The sequence below is a fragment of the Mus pahari genome, chromosome 14 (assembly GCF_900095145.1).
Source record: "Mus pahari chromosome 14, PAHARI_EIJ_v1.1, whole genome shotgun sequence".
In the NCBI taxonomy this organism is placed as follows: Eukaryota; Metazoa; Chordata; class Mammalia; order Rodentia; family Muridae; genus Mus; species Mus pahari.
The window spans coordinates 74,365,639-74,388,150 of NC_034603.1; the positions used below are offsets into that span (position 1 = coordinate 74,365,639).

Below are 22,512 nucleotides of genomic sequence, written 5' to 3' on the forward strand. Positions count from 1 at the left end.
TCTGTGTAGCCCTGGCTGTCCTGGAACTCACTTTGTAGACCAGGCTGGCCTTGAACTCAGAAATCTGCCTGCCTCTGCCTTCCAAGTGCTGGGATTAAAGGCGTGTGCCACCACTGCCTGGCATAAAGAACTGTTTTAAAGGGTCACAGCATAGGGAAGATTGAGAACCACTGAGTTCCAAGACAATCAGAGGTGAGACTTGTCTCCAAAGCAAACCAACCCAGCCAACCAACCAAACCGACCAGTCAAACAAAACACTAAAGGATCGTTGACTCAGTATGAATCTCTTGTGAATTCAAGGCCAGCCTGGTCCACACAGAGAGTTCCAGAACAGCCAGGACTACATAGAGAAACCCTGTCTCAAAAAACCCAAAGGAAACCAGGAGAATGCTGCCGAGTGAAGCGCACTCACAGCGTCCGCCCGCCTGCCCTGTGAGGACAATGTGGCCGACCACCTGTTCCAGTTACTGCCCCTTTACCTCTCTGTGTCAAGGAACTCAACTACAGTAGGCTCCTTCTCCCAAAACAAACACACCAACACACTCCCACGCTTTTAAAAGGCTAATCCATCTTGTCTCACAAAAATGAGAGCACTATGAGTCCCACAGCTGCACTAACTCCTCAGGTCGAGGCTGCCTTCACACCAACTGTAGAATACAGTTTACGGCAGCTGAAGGGCTCGCTGGATAGATGGGATCCTTGCACCCGCAGGACAGGAGTTTTACAGATGCTAAAGGAGAGCCTTCCCTGGCATGGTGGCACCGGCCTACAATTCCAACATTCAAGGGGCTGAAGGAGGAGACCAAGGAATTTGAGGCCAGTCCTAGGCTAAACAGAGATCCCATTTGAAATAACCCAAAGGCAGCTTTATGTAGATGTTTATAAAAAGATAAAGAAAGATAAAGGAAAAAAAAGGACAAACCATTCTAAGAACTGCCCTCAAAGATATGAAAAACAGCAGTTGTGTTTTCTGTTTTGCATTTAAAATTTTAACATATTTGAATTGTATGGTTTTTTTGTTTGTTTGTATTGAGACATGATCTCACTGTGTAGACCTAACTGTCCTGAAACTTGCTCTGTAGACCAGGCTGTCCTTGAACTGGGAGATCCGACTGTCTTGCCCTGAAGTGCTGGGATTAAAGGCATGGGCCACCACTGCCCGGCTCACATTTGCTGATTCTACTGTGGATGCTTCTCTTACTCAGGCTCCTGTGACAACAGATATAATCTCAGTGTTAATACTAATTGCTGGCAAGCTTAATTCTGTTACCAATTTTAAAATAGTCTCCCTGGGGATGTCAATGTAACACATGGGTCACACATAAGAACCTGTCTTCTTTCTTGTAGTGTGTGTTAATTTCTCCAAGGAAAAACCTGGGCACTGGCCCTGTCTGGTTATTTTCTGTGGGAAGACCTCCAAGCTTCGGGTTTTGTGATGTTTCTGGGTCTGACAGGTATTTATTTTCTTAAACTGTACAAGATACTCTATGGGATGCTTTCAGCACCCCACTCTTCCTTTTCAGAAAGCTGTGTGAATAAGCATGAATGCACTAGCAGTACCTACTGGGTCACATTTAGGTTAGGAAAAATTGTCTTTATAAGTGGATGCTTGTTTTCCTACATTCACAAACACAGTCTTCTTCACTCAGCACAGGAAGACAGCTCAGGCTCTTGAGTGGACACGGGAAGACAGAAAGACCTGCCATGCACGTCCTTATGCTCCAAGTTATAAGCACAAATGAAAATTCTAGGAAGCAAGCTGGAATTTTAGGATTAAGCTACAATGGAAAGAGAAATGGTGTCAGATTGTGAGCCCACCTGCACTTGGATCTGCAGCTCTTTGTCCAGGAGAGCTCTCTTTCTCAGGATCTCGGCTTTGAGCTGCTCCTTGTGTTTGAACAGCAGAGCAGAGAGCTTGCTGGCATTCTGTTTGCTCCGCTTCTGCTCCACACTCTCCTCCCGCTTGCGTTTCTTGGCCGCCTGTTTTTCTTCTTTATCTATCTTATCCAGAATATACTTCATCACCTGGTTACAGACAATCATTCTAGAGGAAAACAAACAAACTCTGTAAGGCTATCTATTCCACCCTGACAAGTAAGGCACCATTTGTCTATGTCCCTAGGTAGTGTACAAACTGAGTTCAGAATTTCAAAGATCAATGGACTACGAGCCACTACTGGCATTGAACTTGGGTAAGACTAAAGCAAAACCAAACTTTTCAGACTCCTCAAGTATGCCTGGGACTCTCCTACCTTTGATTTTCTTCTCTTTCAGCTGGAGTCATGGTCTTTTTCTGTTTTAAATGTTCTATTACAGCATTATGCTTCATCACCACCTTGAGAACAGAACAAACACATAAATGCACATTTTATAGCAGATACAGTTAAGTTAGCACACAGCAAGAAGTAACAACACACAAGTTTGAACTGGTGAGAGGTAGCTAACTAATACAACAAGAATAAAAGCTGCCAGGTGATCCCATGGTCTCACAGTGCACCAAATACTGAATTAGGCCAAGCTTGACATTGCTAACACTGAAATATAGGGATAGTTTTTCAAATAAATACAAGACACAATGAAATCAACCAAGTCTGAGATTAAATGGTAAATAGCACAACCCCAGATTTCACCCAACTCTCATGCGCTGTAGGCCTTCATTCACTATGCTAGCACCAAGAATAGACTTTGAAGCGTCCCCTGCCCTATACACAGATGTGGAAGAGAGGTGTCCCGGGTTATAGCGCAGACAATGAAAGAGCTGGGATTTGAACACACCAGAGCACTTAAATTCATAGAAATACTGATTTACACCTTCCACAATCACATGCACAGCAGAATCTAGTCTTAACAACCCCACACGGCTAGAAAGAGATGAGTTTTAACCCAGATACAGCCCAGGGAGCAAACAGTGCTTCAGCGCTAAGTAAGACCTCTTGCCTAGTGCTGACTGGGGCACATGGCTGCTGACAGGATTGTCCTTAGTAAGATACAGGTCACCAGCTTTGTTTTGGCAGAGCTCTGGCTGTCTGATGTGACATATGGCACCCAGACACCACTCCAGGATGTTCCTGCTACACAACACCACCGTACATGAACTATAGATAAACACCTGGATTTAAGACATTTTTACAAAGGTGTGGCAAGTAATGCAAATGAACTGTCTGCTACAATTTGCTTAGTCAATAGGCAAATGAAGGAATGACACTTGCAAATCAAATGACTTCAAGTGAATGGCTCGCTCCACTGTGACGGTGGCCTAATAAGCACTGATGCTACGTGTGCAAGAGTCCCAAACCAGAATCTGTAAGCAGTGGTTCTGCTCTTCTTCTTCTTCTTCTTTTTTTTTTGTTTGTTTTTGTTTTTCGAGACAGGGTTTCTCTATATAGCCCTGGCTGACATGGAACTCACTTTGTAGACCAGGCTGGCCTCGAACTCAGAAATCCGCCTGCCTCTGCCTCCCGAGTGCTGGGATTAAAGGCGTGCACCACCATGCCTGGCAGTTATGCTCTTCTAAGGTTACCCACCAGTGACTCTTTCTCTCTCTCATTCAGGAAACCTAAGGTAACCAAATCACTAAGTCTACTGCACAGCACAATAATTCACGCTACTGAACATGCTGCTTAGACTTAAGAACTTTACCTGTTTCTGAATGATTTCACTTTGGTTAGAAGCTTGGAGGGTGTGTTCACGCTCAATTTCTATCTGCTGCTTCTTCTTTTGCTGCTGATCCCTGAGTTGCTGAACCCTCTGCAACTGCTCCTGCACACTGGCTGCCTGCACTGTGACCACACTCTGAGTCTGCGCAGCACTGTTTTGCTGAACTTGAATGGGCAACTGCAGTTTGATTTGCTGGGGCACACCACCTTGCTGAGCCTGAATCTGAGCCACAACCTGCGACTGGATCTGAGAGAGAACCTGGACTTGCTGGAGCTGAGGCACAGCAATGACTTGGGGCTGAGGACAGGATGGGGATAGAACAGTAACTTGATTTAATGTCTGTCCTGATGAAAGAGTTTGAGTTGAAGACTGTACCTGGGGCTGTGACTGTGGTTGGCCTTGGGAAGGTGCCTGCAGAGATGTGGGGGGTGGAATTGGAATCGGCTGTGAGGCTGTAGTCTGAACCTGGGGTTGCTGTCCAGGAGTCACTTGGGATGGAGTTGATGGACGTATTCGAGTCAGTGGTGGGCTCTGGACACGAACAGGAGACTGTCCTTGTACACTGCTCTGAGGCTGACACTGTGTTGCAGCCAGGGGTTTAGATGTCTGTACTTGGGAGGGCTGTGTCTCAGTAGGGACAGGGGACGAGACAGCTGGCTGGGTCTGGACTTCAGGCTGAGCTGGGGGCTGGGGCTGGGGCTGGGGCTGGACTGCAGGCTGAGCAGGCTGTGGCTGGGCTTCTGCTGGAGTCACACTCGATGACTGAGTTGGTGCCAGGGTTGTTGCTGGTTGTACCTGGTTCTGGGGTAATAGTTTACTCTGTTTTTGTTCCCCTGAGCCTGTAAAAAAGAAAGACAAAATAAGTTTCCAGATGTAAAAATAGGAAACGATGGTGAAAGAAGACTCTTCAAAGAACTTCCTGAAGCTGGGATACTGCGTTTCAGGAGGAGATGCAAGCCTCGCACTTGGGTGCATTCTGATACCATTCCCTGCATGCCTTCTGTGCGCGTGAGCTGGGCGCTTGGAAGCCCCTTTCAAGTGTCACTCTTCTGCTAGGGCTCGGTAGGAGGCTGACAAACAGGTCTGGGCCTGCAGCTCTCAAGCACAGGTCTCCCCTTAGAGCCCTCGTCCCCAGGGCGCCACCAAGGCTAGAGCAGGAGTGCAGGCCCAGGGCCCGTGGCATCCATGATTCTGCTCCTCCAGCCTTTTCATTATTTTTGCTTTGTTTGATAGGGAAGTGAGTCTAGAAACAAGGCACACAGACCGACTACACCGCTGACTACACCGCCGGCTGGAGGCAGAGCACTGTGCCCCGTACGATCTGCGAACCCACCAACAAGCACTGCCCCAGCGCGTCTACCTGCTGCTGTAGCATTAGTAGTGCTGCTGCTGCTGCTGCTGCTGCTGCTGGCGGCCGTGGCTGATGTTGATAGTGGGGTAAAGAGGAACCGCTGAACGGTGCCATTTGGCATTGCGGCTTGCATGAGCTGCTGTCCCGGCCCTGGCAGGACTGTCATGCCCTGAGGTATCAGCTGCAACTGTCCAGTTGTCTGCCCTTGTCCTTGAATCACCACTGTCAAACCTTGGTTGCCCCCCTGTGGGAAAAGCAGACAACATGGAATATGCAGTGTTCAAATAAAAAAATCTGTAAAGTAGTTGAATGAAATCATTGATGTTACACCCTTACCTGCAAGAAATGCAGGGGAAAAAAACTCACTCCTACTTCCCAAGTTTGGGAATATAGGTTAGAGCTATCATGTTCAGGTCAAAACTCTAATTTCAATCAATCAATTAACTAATTAGTTAAATTTTGTGAGTTTAGCTCTCACTGCTCTCCAGGGTAACCTGAAAACCCCATGACTTGAGTCATTACCCCTGATTCTTTCTTAAACCACTTTTATTCATGCCAGTTTGTACTTTTCAAACATCTTTACATGTAATCTCATCCTAGTCTCACAGAGTGAGCCTCAGCAGCTTAGCAGAGCAAATCTTACCATAGTCTCTAATCAATTGTTCTCAGTAACTCAGAAGCAGCAAGGCCCATCGAGGTATAGTGGCACACATTTAAAGATAGTCTGGCCCACACATTAACCCCCTGCCTCAACAAACCAAAGGCCAGGACAGTGTCTCTGCAGCAGAGCCAGTCTGCAATCCTCATGGCCTTAATCTCGATCCTCAGAACCACAGGAAGACCAAGTCCCTTGTGTAAAGGTCTGAAAAGAGTGAGCAGGTGATCTGGGGTTTGAGTTTGTTCTTGTACAATATGAACATGTCAAACATTCTATGTACTCTGTTAAGTGTTCCAAAACAGCTGAATCCAGCTCACTAGGAAGGCATGCTACCACTAAACTCTGTTTCTTAAGGGGCCAGAAACAGAATGTGAGAGAGTCGGGGAACCACTAACATCTAGGACTTATGAAAATGGGAACCAAAAGCCCAGGATTCTACATGTCCAGGAACTTCTGTTTGAAACTTAATGGTCAGGCAGGCATTACTACCACAGACACAGGCAGGGTCAGGAAGCACAGACGTCTCTCCACGATAGCAGCCTGCACCTGGTTCCATATGCTCTCTCTTCCTTCCTACAATATTTACAATATTTCTTTCATAAGGAATACACATTCTGTGTATGACTAAAACTGCACAAACACCAGATTTAAGTAACAGTTACAAAACAAGGCTGTGATGCCCACCCTGTGCCCAAGAATGTGTTAATGCTCTGGCTGCAGGTCTTTTCCCTAGAGGAAAGGGCTATTCTTACGGTTTAAACATTTTATCTCTTTGGAATATTGCTACCTTTAGAATTATTACAATATGCTTTGTTTTGCCAGTTTCTGAATCCTATACTCATGTAACCATATTGTATATATTTGTTTTAAAATCCAGACTGTAGGGCTGGAAAGATGGCTTAGTGGTTAAGAGCACTGGCTGATTTTCTAGATGTCCTGAGTTCAACTCCCAGCAACCACATGGCAGCTCACAACCATCTGTCATGGGATCCAGTGCCCTCTTCTAGTATGTCTGAAGACAGCTACAGTGCACTTATATACATAAAAACGAAATTTAAAAGAGTTAAAAAAAAAAATTCCTGACTGCAGCATACTGTGAGCCACTTCTGTAAAGCTGTAGCTAGCTCATTTCCATTCTGTAGTAATTACCACACATTCAGATGCTCTAAGTTACTGATTCTTACAAACCTACTGCTGTTATCTGTTCTAGTACACACTGCCACTCACACCAACAGGAGATACTCCAATCCCTCAAGTATGAATACTTTTAATCCTACACAACATCAAGGTTGCTAGAAATGGCTTAACTAACGTGGTTACACTGTTGCTAGATGTGCAAGAGCCTGACCTCCTGGTAATTCTTCCATTAGAAGAAGGCTCAGTTTAGACCACTCTCTTAGGTCTTAGGTAGATGGCTATAATACACATCTCCCTCAAGGTCCAGTGGGATTTTCTGAGCTTTGAACACGTAAATTTCTTCCCTCTTCTTCAAGCTCAGTTGCTCTTTTTGCTCCTGGCTTCTTCCTTTCCATGGATGTGTTTCCATGTGTGCTTTGCTGGAAATTGAACGAATGGCCTCACAGTGCTAGGCAAATTCTCTGCCACTGAGCTATATATATTCCCAGTCCTGGAATTCTCTTTTGGTGATGTGTACTAATTAAAAAAAAAAAATCTAGTGTGCGTGTGTCTGGAGGTGGGGTTACCTACACATGGAATTCGGGTGAGAACCTCAGGTTCCAGTCCTTGCCTACCAACTCGTTTGAGAGAGGGTTGCTACTGCTCTCTGCAGCAAATGCCAGCTGGCCAATGCTCTTCTGGAGACTGTCTCTGCACTACTGTGTAGCTTTTGAGGGTTCTGCAAGTCCCAACAAGTCATCCCTCTAGGAGCTGTGCCCCCTGACCCTCTTCCCAATCCCTTACTGATTGTCTGCACGCTTTGGCTAACATCTCCGACTGGGTATATTTTCTGAGTAACACCTGTGGTTGGGTATATTGTTTTCTTACTTTGACCATACTCAGTGCAGTATGTTTCATAAACTGGAGTTCAATTCTGCTTCACTTGATTAAACCCAGAGGCTGTGTAAGCTGGGAACAAGCTCTAACTCTGAATAACGGCCAAGCCCCCTTTTATTTTGAAGTCTCACTAAGTTAAGTCTCACTAAGTTGTCCTAGATGGCTTTGAACTCATTCTGTAGTTTAATCAGGTCTTAAATTTCTGCTATTTATTCTGTTTCAGTCTCTGGAGTGACTGAGACTTTACAAGCATGAGCCTAGGTGCAGCTGGGACCCATTTCCGCTTCTGTTATCCTAACAACTGAACCCAGGACCATGCACATGCCAGGCAAGGTTTGTACTAACTGAGTTGTGTCTGTAGCTCTGGGGTTTTTATTTTCCATAAAACTGAATTTATAAATTACTTTAATTAGGTTATTAATGGTTCTTGCAACATGGCATCCCTTTGTAGTCCAAGCTGTTCTGGAACTCCAAGCTTCCTAGCACTCCCTCCTGAGTGTATGGCTGGCAGTTTCTGTGTGTTTAAACAAAGTTATGGTGCTGGGCAGCCCAGAAGGAGGCGCTTGCTTAGGATATGCAAGACTTTTGTTCTGATCCAAACAGAAGGGAGGGAGGGAAAGAGAAAGAAAGGTGAATAAAAAAGGAAGTAGTTGGGAGTGGTGGCATATGCTTTAGGAGACAGAGGCAGGCAGATCGCTGGGAAGTCAAGAATAGCCTGGTCTATACAGCAAGATCCAGGGCAACATAGAGAGACCCTGTCCCAAAGGAGACAAAAAGGAGAAGAAAAATAAAGTGAGAAGTGGGCGCACTGTCCCTGCAATCCCAGGACTGGGCAGTGAAGGCTGGAGGATGGGGAATTCAAGGTCAAAGGTAGCCTGGGTAAAAAAAGAATGAAAGAAAGAAGAAAGGATGAACAAATGAACTGATGGACGGGGACATATTTTAACTTACAAAGAGTCTGCCTGCCTTGGGTCCAACCCACAGCATCTTATAAACTGGGCAAGTTGACAAACACCTCTAATTCCTTAAGTACACAGCTCTACCTCAGGATATATAAAAGATTGTCTCAAAATAAAACAATAGGAGAAGAAAGAAAAGAACATTGAATGTATCACCAGAAATGAAGCACAAGTTTATAGTTTCCTATGTATGGCTAAGCAGGCTGGTATACCTGACTGAAACGCTTCTCTTTCCTCAGTAGTTTGCAAGTATGGCATCAATGTAACCCAAGAGCCCACTTACAGAAAGGCAATGGTGATTATTATTGAAGCATATTAGAAGCACTGCAGCAAGCTTCTTTTGTTGTGTATTGTCCTTCCTGAGAAAAGGGCATGGCACAGCCCCGTCTGGCCTTGAATTTGCTAGGTTTCTATCCTAAGTGCTGGGATTATGGGCACATGCCAACACACATAATTTATGCGGTGGTACAGACTCAACCCAGAGCTTTGTGGCGCCCCATAAGTATCTGAAGATAGCTACAGTGTAAACACATATAATAAATAAATAAATAAATAAATAAATAAATCTTCTTAAAAAATTGCCTTGGTTTTTCTCCTATGGAAACTGCCCAACTAACAGCATTGCGGTTATTGAAAGGCTTATCCTTCTCACTGGTACACCATCCAGCTCGAGGTGTCAGCAGCAAGGGTGACTCCAGGAGGCAGTAAAGAGCTGGACATGACGCTGTCAATAGCCAGAGTGACTCCAGGAGGCAGCCATTTCTACTCTTCGTTTGTATTGTTTTGAAAGATTTTTATTTATATGTGAGCGTTTGCCTGAATGTAGATCTGTGCTCCAAGCACAAGCCCGATGTGCATGGGAATCAGAATGGGGCATCAGATCCCTTGAAACTGGAGGTCCAGGTTGTTGTGTGCGCTGGGAACTCACCAGGATCCTCAGCAAAAGTAGCCAGTACTTTAACCTCTGAGCCACCTTCCCAGCCCCAACCCACCATTTCTTAAAGCAGGTATACTTCAGTTTTACCTAAGATCAAATGTAAACTTCAGCAAAACTCAGGCTACCTCTCAAGATGAAAGCTAAGTTACTTACGTGGCCCTGAGTGAGCTGAGTGAGCTGAGCCATGGTGAGCTTCACTTGCCCTTGCTGAGGACGAGGGCTGTGTGGGGCTGAAGGCTGCAGAGGTCCAGCCGCTGCTCCTGGAGTTAAGCCCTTTTGCACAGGTGCTGAAGAAGCTGTACTTGGAGCAGAGATGGCAGTGGAAACAGGCTGTCCTCGGATGATTTGAGTTACAACTTGTTGGGGTGTGCCTGCACAAACAACAAGATATGCCCATCACTCACACACTGCTAGCATGGGTAAGATAGCTTGACATTTCAGATGGATACAGTTCACTTCAATCAATAGACATTTTGATGTCAATAACCCAAGATAAGTTCAAACATAGGACCACAGCCAGTTCACAGCCAGATCACAGACTTTAACAGAGTTAAAATATGACAGGACAGGCCAAGCAGTGTGGCTCATGCCTGTAATCCCAGCACTCAAAAGACAATGCAGGCAGATCTCTGTAGTTCAAGGCCACCTTGGTCAACACAGTGAGTTCTAGAACAGTTGGGACTACATAGAGAGACCCTGGTCTTGAAACAAAAAGTGTTCTCTTAGTTGTAAAGTAAATTCTCAACTGATTTGTCTTTTGGGCTATACCTATTTGTGTGTTTTCTTGGTGAACAATGTTCTTAAGGTGGTAGCCTTATGAAATGATAAAATAGCTGTCAAAAGATCTGCATTGTCGCTTTTATTCCCATCTGTTCACTCCAGATGACCCATGAGACTCACTTGTTAGAGCCTCAGGAGCTCAGGATCACGTCCTGTGCACTACAGTTTGGGAATTTACCATTTTAGCACAATGCTACTAACTAGGAGAAGCACAGAGAAGAGACTGGTCCTGGCGGCTGGAGAGACCACTCTGCGCCTAAGAGGACCAGCTGTTCTTGTAGAAGACCCCAGTTCAATTCCCAGCTACCCAGTCGGGGCTCACAACTCTAACTCCAGGGAGGGATGCACCTCACAGTAGGCACCAGCAATGCACATGATGCAGAAACATCCATTCAATCAAAGCACTCATACATGTAAAGTGAAATAAACCTAAAAAAAAGTTGGGTTCTGGTCAGCTACATGAAGCAGTCTCACTGCATTCGTGAGTACCTGGCTGCACCACCACTGGGGTTCGAATGATGGCCTTTCCCAGTGCTGGCTGCGGGAGTGGTGTCCTAATCACTGTCATGCCAGGGCGGATCTGAGGCCCTGTGATCACCTGTGCAGGAACAAAGGACAAGCAATTAAAACCACTTCAGCAGGGTGGTAGCACTCACTTTTAATGCCAGAGCTTGGGAGGCAGAGGCAGGCTGTTCTCTGAGTTCAAGACCAGCCTGGTCTACAGAGGGAGTTCTCTGTAGGCTATACAGAGAAACCCTGTCTCAAAACAAAAAACAAAACAAAACAAAACAGACAACAACAATGACAACAAAAGAATTAAAACTGCTTCAAAATTAGAACTGCAGGGTTTCTCTCCTATAGCCATGGCTGTCCTGGAACTCACAAAGATTCACTTGCCTCTGCCTGCCCACTGTTACATTTGAAATTTCATTCAGTGTTGGTATAAAGGTGGAATTTTGAAGACAGAAACTTAAGAGGCTGAGTCCTAGAACCTGGAGACTGCAATAGGTAAACAAAAATCCAGTATCTTTCATGGTTTAAAAAGCAACAATGAGGGGCTGGTGAGATGGCTCAGTGGGTAAGAGCACCCGACTGCTCTTCCGAAGGTCCAGAGTTCAAATCCCAGCAACCACATGGTGGCTCATAACCATCCGTAACAAGATCTGACGCCCTCTTCTGGAGAGTCTGAAGACAGCTACAGTGTACTTACATATAATAAATGAATAAATCTTTAAAAAAAAAAAAAAAAGCAACAATGAGCACATTACTTCAGTCTTATAGTTAGAGCCAGAACATTTGGACTTTTAACTTTTTCCATGAAACTAGTGCCAAAAAAAAATGTTCTAATGCGTGCACATAGTGGCTGACATACAGTGTATTTTACTCTTTCTTTCTTTTTTTTTTAAATATTTATTTATTTATTATATGTAAGTACACTGTAGCTGTCTTCAGACACTCCAGAAGAGGGNGTCAGATNTNNTTANGGATGGTTGTGAGCCACCCTGTGGTTGCTGGGATTTGAACTCAGGACCTTCAGAAGAGCAGTCGGTGCTCTTAACTGCTGAGCCATCTCTCCAGCCCCTCACTGTTTCTTTCTTGATCAGAAAGAACACAGGTGAACTAAAAGCACAGCTGAGAGAGACTTGCTTGCAGGTGGGAGGAGCTCCAAGTGTCAAGAGTTATGAAGTGCAGCACATTCCTGTGTTGGCTGTCAAGTCACACTATCTTCTTTCGGAAATATTGGCAAATAACAATTACAAACAGTACCAATATGCAATTAAACAAGTGCCAAAATTAATATATCATGTATCATTTGGGTTCATGAAAAAATATATATATCCAAATCACAAATTAAATCATAGTAAAGGAAGATGGGCTGAACTGATAGGGAAGAGGCCACAGGAATGTCACCCTGACATCAGCATTTTTCAACAGAGAAATCCCGTTGTACACTAAGAATGCTTACCTGTGACGTGGTAGTGGTTCCTGCAGAGGCTGAGGTATTGGGTCTAATTGTGACGGTTGCAGTCCTGGGCTGGAATGAAGTAAAGGTTTGCTGGCTTGGACCTGTAGTCGATGGAATGATTCCCAGGACCTTCTGCTGTACCTGGACCACACCTTAAAGAGAGATGAAGAAGACATGAACCACCACCCATCAAAGAAAGGCATTAGGTACTGCTGGTGTCTGAGGAGGAACTACGTGTGGCGGGTTGCAGAGTGGGCTACACAGAATGTGACACCTGACGACTGAAACCAGTGAGGAGGAGATGGAGAATGGCGACAGCATGATCTGGCGAAGGTGAACTCAAACTCTGCGAGGTTGCTTCCCTTACCTCCTTGTGTTGCCGGCACATTTACAGCGACAATCTTGCTGTTTGCAGGAAGTGGCAATTTGGTAATTACTTTTCCTGCCATAGTGACGGGACTGCCCGTAATTTGGAACGTCTGACCTGTGCTGGCAATGGTGGTAGCAGAGGTGGCAGCTGTGCTGGTGGCTAATGGGGTATAAGACATTTAATAAGCTTTAGATTTTAAATAACCAGCAGCGAAGTGACTTCTAGGAAGGGCCCCGATGCACGAACTGCGGATCATTCTGTTTAATAAAAACACTCCTGCTCCAAGTGCGCTGGCTATGTGGGTACTGAAGGTGAGGACTGCAGAGGGGAGACTCACAAAGAGCAGCTACGACAATGACTGTCCAGCCTGTCTGCGCAAGCAGTGGCAGAGGCAGAACCACACTCTCAGGAAATGAAAGTTAGAAATGCTTTTCCCCACCCAGAACAAAAGCAATGCTCCATTTATTCATCTCAGCTCTACCTGAATTGGACTGGCCTTGCTTCACCCATGTGGCAAAAGTTTGATGGAAGTTCTTGTTTTGCTGGAATGTGACTGTGGCGGGAGAGCCAACTTTTGTGGCCAGCACCATCTTTGTTCCAGGGGTGACCGAGCCACTTAAGGGAGCCACCATCACCTTCTGAGCTGGAGAGACAGTGCTGCTTGTGTTGTTTGCTGGGGACGTGTTGGATGCTGCAATGACTGCAGGCTTCTGCTGCTCCAAACGTTTCTGAGAGTCAAGAGAGGAAATGTGAACTCCAGTTCTCCATGGCAAACCCTAGTCTGCAGGATTTGCCAGATGCTGAACTTGCAAAAGGAAAAACATAACTGTCGAAATTTACCCCAGGCTCTATTTCCAGTGTCTACATCATTATAAATTGATCATAAATAAGAAATTTTAATGATCAAAACGTTCTATACACTATCTAGTGTTCAGAGTGAGGACATGGGAAATCCTACTGAGGTCAGGACCCTGTGACTCCACATCAGAGCAGGAAGACCGAGCTGGGCCTGACAGCACTGCTAGCTTAGTCAACCATAAACAGCAGGATAGTAGTTTTTATTACTACTCGTTGTCATCAAGTTAAATGGAAAATTATAAATAGTTTTGAGACTCTGTTACTGTTATTTATAGTTAGGATCTGACTCTGTAGCTCAAGTTGGCCTGGAACGAACGCCATGTGGTTTTGAACCTGGGGCAATCCTTTTGCTTCAGCCTCCTGAGTACTGGGACTACTTCAGGTACTATGTAATTAAAAGGTACTTTAAATGCTTTATACAGAGGAAAATCCCATCATCAGACACCAGCTTACTGGGGATACCACTCAGTTGGCAGAGTGCTTGCCTGGCACGTACCAGGCCCTGGGGTCATTATTCTGCACTGCAAAAAATTACAATGAAAATAAGTAAAAACATGGTTAAACTGGGTGTGGTCGACACATGAGTAATCCCAACTCTGGGACCAGCCTAAGCTTTAGAGTAGGATCCACTCTCAAAACCCAGGCCCCGCCCCGTGGCCACGCCTTTACCCCCCACTGTGAGGCAGGGGAGGCGGTTCTTTGTAAGTGTGAGGGTAGCTCTATGTATAGAGTTCTGGGACAGCCAGGACCATACACAGAGCCACTGTCTCCAAACAAAACAGGCACAAAAGACAACTCAACTCGAATGTTTTAAATGAAAGGCTGCTGGGATTTATCCACAGTGGTCTACTGAGCCACAGCCCAGGCTTCCACATGATACAACTGTGTCTGGGCAGTACATCTTATGTAGCAATAGTTGTCACCAAATTAGTTAGCTGGCTTTGTAAATGCTAAACATGAAGAAACTCGGTTGACAGACAGGCTGTGCTAGGGGTCCACAGACACAGCGTTAGCTCACAATGGAACTGTGATTAAGCCCATTTACGTACACTCAAAAGTATAAGGCAGAAGGGTTGCCTTGATTTTGAGGATGCCTGAGATACAGACCAACACTGTCTCTCAAAAACACTAACAAGAGCTGGACATGGTGGCTCATGCCTGTAACTGAAGTACATGAGAGACGGAGGCAGGAGGAATACCGTGAGTTTGAGGCCAGCTTGAGCTACCCACTGAGGTACAGGAGAGCCTGAGCTACTGTGACACCCTGCTCCAGATTCTATGGAACCCGGGGCGTCCCCGTGCGTCCCTTCTCCTTCACAATCCCAGGCACTCTGTCTGCATTGCTTTGGCAGACAGCCCATATACTTGAACAGGACTGGAAGGACTGCTTATCCGCGCTTACTTCTCACAAGAGAAGAAGCTTTGTTTCGCATACTTAGAACCATCATCTGATCCAATTAGTTCAAAGGAAAATAGAAGCAAAGAATCAATACATAATTACAAGTATTTCACTAAGAGAAAATGCATTAAAAGCACGAAGAGCTACTTGAAAACAAATTAAGAAGTGCGGAATTAGGTTGTTGCAGAGATGACAAAACACACCTACAAAGGGAGGAAAGAACGACTAGCCAGTTGCTATAGGAACAGATGCTTGTGCTTTTCTGTACATTTCCTAAGCGGAATTCAGCACATAATCCAATAGTGCTATTTCTCCAAATTTCAAGTGAATAGACAGATGCATAGTAAATTGAAAGACACGTCAGAGTTTGAAAAACATGCTTTATAAAACCTTAAAACCTCAAAAGTAAGTGTTTTTAAAATATATGCAGCTGGGGCTGGAGAGATGCTCAGGACAGGGTTGTTCTTAAAGGGACCAGAGCTTGTTCCTAGCACCTGCATAGTGGTACAGTCATCTCTAACTCCAGTGCCAGGCATCTGACACCCTCTTCTGGACACCACTGGTACCAGGAGTACACCTTGGTACATAGACATATGCAGGAAAAACACCCATACCCATAAAATAAAAATAAATGTGTATCTATGTCAACAGTTCTGTTTGAAAACCCCACGCTAAGCGTTCTCTAGATTTACACTTTCAGGAGAAGCAAGCACGCCCTCTGGTTCTTGGATACGGTACATGGGTCACCATACGGGATGCTGAAAAACCAGCAAACAACTTGGTGAACATTGATTGCAATCAACTCAGAGCCTTGGCGAAGCTTACTTCTTCACAGGCTTCACTGGAGCTCAGCAGGAAAAGACTCTTTTTAGAGATGACTCAGCGAACTGTAACAGCGATCATCAGGAGGCCTCAACATCCCGCCACACTATGCTCGGTTTGCAGAACCCCAGGGTCATGGATCACTGAGACATTTTCAAGAATGAAACATGAGGTACACTTGACTTTAAATATTCCATGTGAATCCATAATCCTGGGCCTTCCGTGATCCTGAATTTGGCTACGAAGGTCACCCTGCTGTGCAGTGTTCCCTCCCTCAGCGGCCGCCCTGCTGCCCACTGACCTTGGTCTGCTGCTCCACTGCTTGAGCCTTTTCTTTCTCCACTCTGCAGGGAAAAGGAGCAACTCATCAGAAACTGTTCACAAGCACAATCTGGTTGACTTGACATCACAGAGGCATGGACTGTTTCTCTTTTAAATGAATGTTTAAGATAACTTAAAAATAACAAATATATAATACTAGCACACTAAAATGTAGAAACAAGGCTTAAATCAACTACCCAGAGCATATATAATCAAATGGGAGAGGAGAACTAATCAGAGTGAACTGCAGAAGCTACCATGTGACCAGGTGTTAGCTGTTACCTTTCAGCAAAAGCCCTGATCTCCCAGAGCTCCAGCTCCTCTTCTGCTACCCAGCTCTCAATGATAACAGGGCCCGTCTGCTTGGGTGTCTCTGGTCTCTTTGGCCGAAGTGCACTTGATCGAAGGCCCTTCCGCTGAGGTGTGGGTGTTTCTTAGTGAAAGAAATCAGAATGTTTTCAGCAATAATGTTCCTATGGAGTTCTTCTGAGATCTATCTAATGAAGCATGGTGGTTGGCAAGCGACATCTTTTAACTTGAGATGCGCTCTGTTACACAGCCCAGGAGGCCACCACCAGCCAAACTTTTCCCTTTAAAGTGCCAGATATTGGCAAATCCTTGAGACCATACAGGCCAGATGGTCTACAATGCAAATCTGGGCAAAAGTGCCTGTCTCAGGAGAGATTAAGAGCACTGACTGGCTGCTCTCCCAGAGCACCCAGGTACAATTCCCAGCACCCACATGGCAGTTCACAACTGTCTGTTATTTCAGTTCCAGAGGATCTGCACAGACATACATGCAGGCAAAACACCAATGCACATAAAGACAAATCATTTTTAAAAAGAATCAGTGGAAAAACAATGTCTGAGCTACATATAGCCATGTTCCAATCAAAGCCTTGTGAAAGCAGAACAGTGGTCACTGCTCCTGGGACATGGCTTCCTAGCCCGGCAAAGGTCGGGTGGAGCCTCACAGCAACCTTCCTGTGCCTGGAACTCTGTTCCTTTCCCTCTCTCCACAGTGACTAAGCAATTCATTGTTGAGACTCCAATACAATTTCTGTCAAAGATTTAGCATATTGGCATTTTTCTAGCTGTGACACTGGGTAGAGAAGAGAATAGCAAATTCCTGGCAACAACCCTTCTCCAGGGATCACCTAAGGATGCTCCTTCCTTGGCTCACAAGGAAGCAAGGCCAATAACCATGTAGGTGCTGGGAACTGAACCTAGGTCCTCTGCAAGAACAATAAGCACTCGTAACTGCTGAGACATTTCTCTAGCCCCTAGTCTGTCTGTTTTTGAAACAAGTCTCACTCTGTAGGCCAGGCTAGCCTAGGACTCACAGCAATCTCTTGTCATGGTGGTTGTTGTTCATGTTCACTACAGGAGCAGTCTGTAGTGTCAGGTAGGCAGCCAAACCTCAATTAACAGAACACACGGCCAACAGGCCAGCAATGATGCAGTTTCTTCTATTTGTTACCTTTTGGTGCTTCTGGAACTCCAATGGGGCAAATGATCTTCCTGATACAATACTCAGAACGAATGCCGTATGGGCCCACATCACGCCTCTTAATTATCTCTGTGGTTGTGATTTCAGTTTCAGATGTTTCTATGGGAATATGATTTACACACTGTTAATAACCACCTGAAATATGAGGAAACGTAGATGCAGCCTTTGGTACTTCTTTAAGGATGTGAGTCTAAACTTCCCTTTCAGAGCCCCTGGGTTATTAGTGACCATTGCCGCTGGATTACAACAGTTCAATGTCTCTGCCTCCCCGCGGCTGCTTGCAGGTGGCCCTGCTGTTGGGTTTTAGGGCAGGGTTCACAGCTGTGCTGCTTAGGCAGCCAGCCCTTTCCTTTTTGATGCCCAAGGTGGCCTAGAACTCAATATGTAAGCCAGGCTGGCATCAAGTTTGTGGCAATCCTTCTGCCTCAGCATAAGTAGCAGGAAGAACAATGACACAACATTCAAGGTAAACGTCCAGAGGCAGCACTCAGTCAGAGCAAGGCCGGGACTCCGGGACGCCCCCAGGAACTGGCTGACCACACTGGATAATGGGTGCCACTGGAACTTTAGTTGATGTACGTGTGTTGACTTACTTATAATATGAGCCTTGCCCCTTAACCTTAATTTGATGGCACCCAGAAAACTTAAGCAAGAATAAACGTCTATAAAATAAGACAAGTATTTAATAAATTCAGTGAACAGCACATGATTTTATTTTATTGTATGGCTAGGGGACAAACTCAGAGCCCTTCACATGCTAGGCAAGTGCTACAGCCACAGACCCGACCCACCTCAAGTTCCTTCCATTGTTTGTTTGTTTATTTATTTTTTTGAGACAGATATTCTAGCTGGCCTTGAGCTCAAGCAGGTCATTAATTAGATCCTCTTGCCTTGGCCTCCTAAGTAGATGGCATTATAAACCTGTGCTGCCAGGTCTGGCTACCTTTTCGGCTACTCAGTCTCATATAATCTAAGCTGGCCTTGAACTTACAGGTCACACAGCACTAGGAACCCAACACAGGTCCTCATGCATGAGATACGTATGCACTTCAGCAACTAAGCTACATCCTTAGCCCACAGCTTTTACACTTAAATGCAATTCCCTTACCTGTCCGTGTAGACCCTCCTCCTGGAGGAGCCTTGGCTGCCATGTCATCCCATCTCAAACTGGCCCACAGCAACCGTAACATCAGGCTCACTCCCGCCAAGGACTTTACCGTCTGAAGTCTATACCTGAAAGAACAAGCCAGATCAACTACAGACAAACACACTCTCTTTCACACTTTCTTTTCTTCCTCTCTCTGAAACTGAAGGACATGTTTCTGGCACTGACTACAACCTTAGTGCTTGTCACATGGTTTGTAAGACTCTGGCATTACAGAGTCTTTAAGTAACACATTTGGGTTCCCAGGATAATGAGCATTTAACAATTTTAAATCAGTGAGACTCATTTCCAATGCCACAGAAATAATATCTAAGGTATTTTATCTTAAGACTGATATGACAACTTATAAAGATCTTTATATTAGTCTATAATGTATCTGCATGAAAAATACAGAGAAAAACAAAATCAGTAACTGTGCTACTAAATTGATAGGAGTCTTGAAAAATCATGATGAAATAATTTTTGCTAAAACAACACAAAAATCTGAAAATGTTTATATTTTCTCATAGAGTAAAACAAACTAAAACACTCTGAAAGACCTTTTTCCAAATGAACAGAATTCTGACGTTCAAGCTGGCTTTTCCACACACGAACCACTACTGCTCATGAGCACCACAAACACTATGAACGCTTCAGTGCTGGGAAGGCTGGAAGAAATCCATTACCAGAAATGTGCAGTCCCACACCAGCTACTCGGATTAAAAGGGACCCTGGACTCGAGCTCCTCCCTAAGCAAACTGTAAAGTTGCTGAACATACTTTGCTTTCTTAAACTAACACTAAAAATGCATCTGAAAATTAATTTACTCAATTTCAATGAATATTTTATCCTCAAACGGAATTCACTGTAACATCTCTTCACAGTGGCCAGCAGCTGTCAATTCCTATCAACACTTTCATGATTAGATTTCCCTTTGGATGTTTTCACAGTACATGAAGTGAACATTCTGCCTAAATGCAGTACAGAAGAAGCTTATATAATGGAAACCATTTCCTCCTCTATCAGGCAGACAGTAAATCTTGGGACAATTCTGTACAGGAAAGGCGATGCTTTCTCTGTTACTATCATGTGAGAAAATGAACAAGGGGAAACAGTAAAGCTTTAGTCAAATGGTTGCTGCACCCCTGCCAATTCCTAGCTCAACCTGGAAAATGTTTGCTTCACCTTAATACCCCATGCATCCCTGACCCTGGACAGAGAGCTTTTCAAGTGGTAACAAGAGGCTGACTAGTGGAGGGAAAACCCAGAGGAGAAAGTGTCACTTTCAGTCCATGCCACACAGGGAGTCTTGTGGAAGCTTGGGATGGCAGAAGGAGAACAAGCATTTCATTTCTTTTCTCTTCTCTTCTCTTTTTTTCCCCCAAGATAGGGTTTCTTTGTGTAGCCCTGACTGTTCTAGATTTGCAGACCAGGCTGGCCTCAAACTCACACAGGATCTGCCTGCCTCTGCCTCCCCAGTGCTGGGGCTAAAGGCGTGCAACCCCCAATTCCCACCCTCAGAAAAAGCAAGCACCTCCTCTTCTCCCTTCCTCCTCTACTTGTTCTCCAGGGTCAAACAACAGCTTCAAGTCCTCTCTGCTGCCTTGCTTCACACAGAAGACCCTAACCCACACTGTACTGAGGACAGAGTCCTAACAGTGATCAATATCCCCAAAAGCAACCCTAGTTTAGAATGCAGGTAATTTCAGTGGATAAACACATCTCACTGATTATCAGTCTCTGACTCATTCATACAAACAACAATGGAGTGCATCAGTGTGTCCAGACTGTGAAGGAAGCTGGGATACATACAAAGTGTGTGTTAGACTCTACCTGCTAAGAGCTGTGAGAAAGGCAATTACTTAGGTCTGCCATAGTCTCAAAGCACATGGTGATCAGATGACAGTGTACTTGGTTGACTGAAGGTGAGAGGCGGGGGGGGGGGGGGGGGGGGGGGGGTTAGTTCATATTGTTGTTCCACCTATAGGGTTGCAGCCCCCTTCAGTTCCTTGGGTACTTTATATTATACTTAACAATTTAAAAAGTACATATACTTATTTATTCTATGGGGGTGTGTGGGGGGGGGGGGGTGTGTGTGTGCGCGCGTACACACACACACACACACACACACACACACAACTTCTGTCATGCCACATCCTGTGTGATTATGGTCAGAGGGAAGGGGGTGGGTACAAATGGGGATGCATGGAGAAGAAAGCAGCAGTCAGAACGAGCCATGCCAGCAGGAAGGTGGAAAGAAAAGCAGCTGCACCTGGCGGTGGTGGCGCACGCCTTTAATCCCAGCACTTGGGAGGCAGAGGCAGGTGAATTTCTGAGTTCGAGGCCAGCCTGGTCTACAGAGTGAGTTCCAGAACAACCAAGGCTACACAGAGAAACCCTGTCTGGAAAACCAAAAAATAAAAAGAAGAAAGCGAAGCAGGGAAGCTAGATACTAAGGCTTCCCGCTCTCTCAGGGCTCCTCAGTGACGCCCCCTTTCCTTCCTTCCCTGCTGCAGTTATCAGCAGGTCCCTCAATCACTCAGGATAATCCCAGGATAGATGGGCACGTTAGCAGGACCCTGGTAGCATTATGGACAACAACTGCCAGTTCAAAATGACAGTGACAGGGAGTCACGCCAGGAAAACAAGTATAAGGAAATGTATGTACAGAGGTCAGCACATGTTTAAAAGTGTCAATTTTCCTTTAACATTACATCCAAATGATATGCATCATTCATGCAGCTGTAGTCTAACTGCTTATGAGGCTGAGGTGGGAGGGCAGGAGTTTGACACCAGCCTGGGCTGCAGAGCTAGACCCATGAGAACTCCTCCTCGACAGATAGATAGATAGATAGATAGATAAACAAATAAATAAATAAATAAATAAGAAGTAAGCAGGAGATTCAAGGGTTAGGACAGAAATGCACTTTACATGACTTGCTTCTGTAACAAAGGTTTTTTTAAGTGCCTAAAATCAAGAATAACATACATTTTTACCTATGATTCTATTAATCAGAAGTAATAGATACTAATTCCAACTTCAACAGATTAAGAATGACCAGGAAGGTATTTCTTGCCATTAAAAAATGAGAGACTGACCAAACATTGATGCATGTCAGCACACATCAGACCATTGTAAGGCAAGACGCCTGCAATGCAGCCATGCACACAGGGCTCTGATGCCCAGGCTCTGAGAACAGTGCCTCCCAGCCAAACTACCTCTCGCTTCAGAACACAAGCAGCAGAAAGGCCAGCCCCTGCCTGCTGAGGGATCTTAGTTCAGCCACTTGTATGTATACAGTAACTTTTCCAGTGGGAAAGAAGTTACCTGCAGGACTGTCAAGGATGCACTTTGGGACCGCTCTCAATGAAGAAAGCGGAAAAGTGCAGAGCAATGAAGAGTTCCTTGATTCCCTGCAGGATTCTGCAAATCCTTCATTGCAGGCCCTGCAGAGAAAGTGGACTTTTCAGCTGTCTCTAGTGCATGTGCATGGAGTGATGACATCTTACTTCAAACCAACGATGAGGTATAAAAACGCGCTCATACAAACAATGAGTGGTCTCTGTACTGAATGAACTCCTTTAGGGAACATTTGAATTTACACTGGGTTTTGTGGTCTTTTCTGACCCTAGCTAGCTGACTGTAATATAAAGGACATAAAGAAGGATGATGTCTACAGAAGCTGTAAAAACTAAGACACTGAAATGAAGTCGAGAGAGAGAGAGAGAGAGAGAGAGAGAGAGAGAGAGAGAGAGAGAGAGAGAGA

At 45.1% G+C, this 22,512-nt stretch overlaps 1 protein-coding gene across 9 annotated transcripts in view; it reads right to left on the bottom strand.

The window, feature by feature from the left end:
- Positions 1-22,512, bottom strand: part of Bptf (bromodomain PHD finger transcription factor) — a 101,662-nt gene that overhangs the window by 14,901 nt on the left and 64,249 nt on the right. For 4 of the 9 annotated variants that reach the window (XM_029546504.1, XM_029546503.1, XM_029546502.1 and 1 more), the window contains 13 exons: positions 18,710-18,834; positions 17,572-17,700; positions 16,374-16,524; positions 16,072-16,114; positions 13,173-13,419; positions 12,689-12,850; positions 12,322-12,473; positions 10,845-10,953; positions 9,729-9,946; positions 5,018-5,252; positions 3,640-4,496; positions 2,253-2,335; positions 1,819-2,044 (listed from right to left, as the gene is read on the bottom strand). In XM_029546504.1, coding sequence (XP_029402364.1) covers positions 1,819-2,044; positions 2,253-2,335; positions 3,640-4,496; positions 5,018-5,252; positions 9,729-9,946; positions 10,845-10,953; positions 12,322-12,473; positions 12,689-12,850; positions 13,173-13,419; positions 16,072-16,114; positions 16,374-16,524; positions 17,572-17,700; positions 18,710-18,834 — 2,737 coding nt within the window. The remainder of the gene's footprint in view (positions 1-1,818; positions 2,045-2,252; positions 2,336-3,639; positions 4,497-5,017; positions 5,253-9,728; positions 9,947-10,844; positions 10,954-12,321; positions 12,474-12,688; positions 12,851-13,172; positions 13,420-16,071; positions 16,115-16,373; positions 16,525-17,571; positions 17,701-18,709; positions 18,835-22,512) is intronic. The other 5 variants (XM_021213479.2, XM_029546506.1, XM_021213478.1 and 2 more) reach the window with 3 other exon arrangements.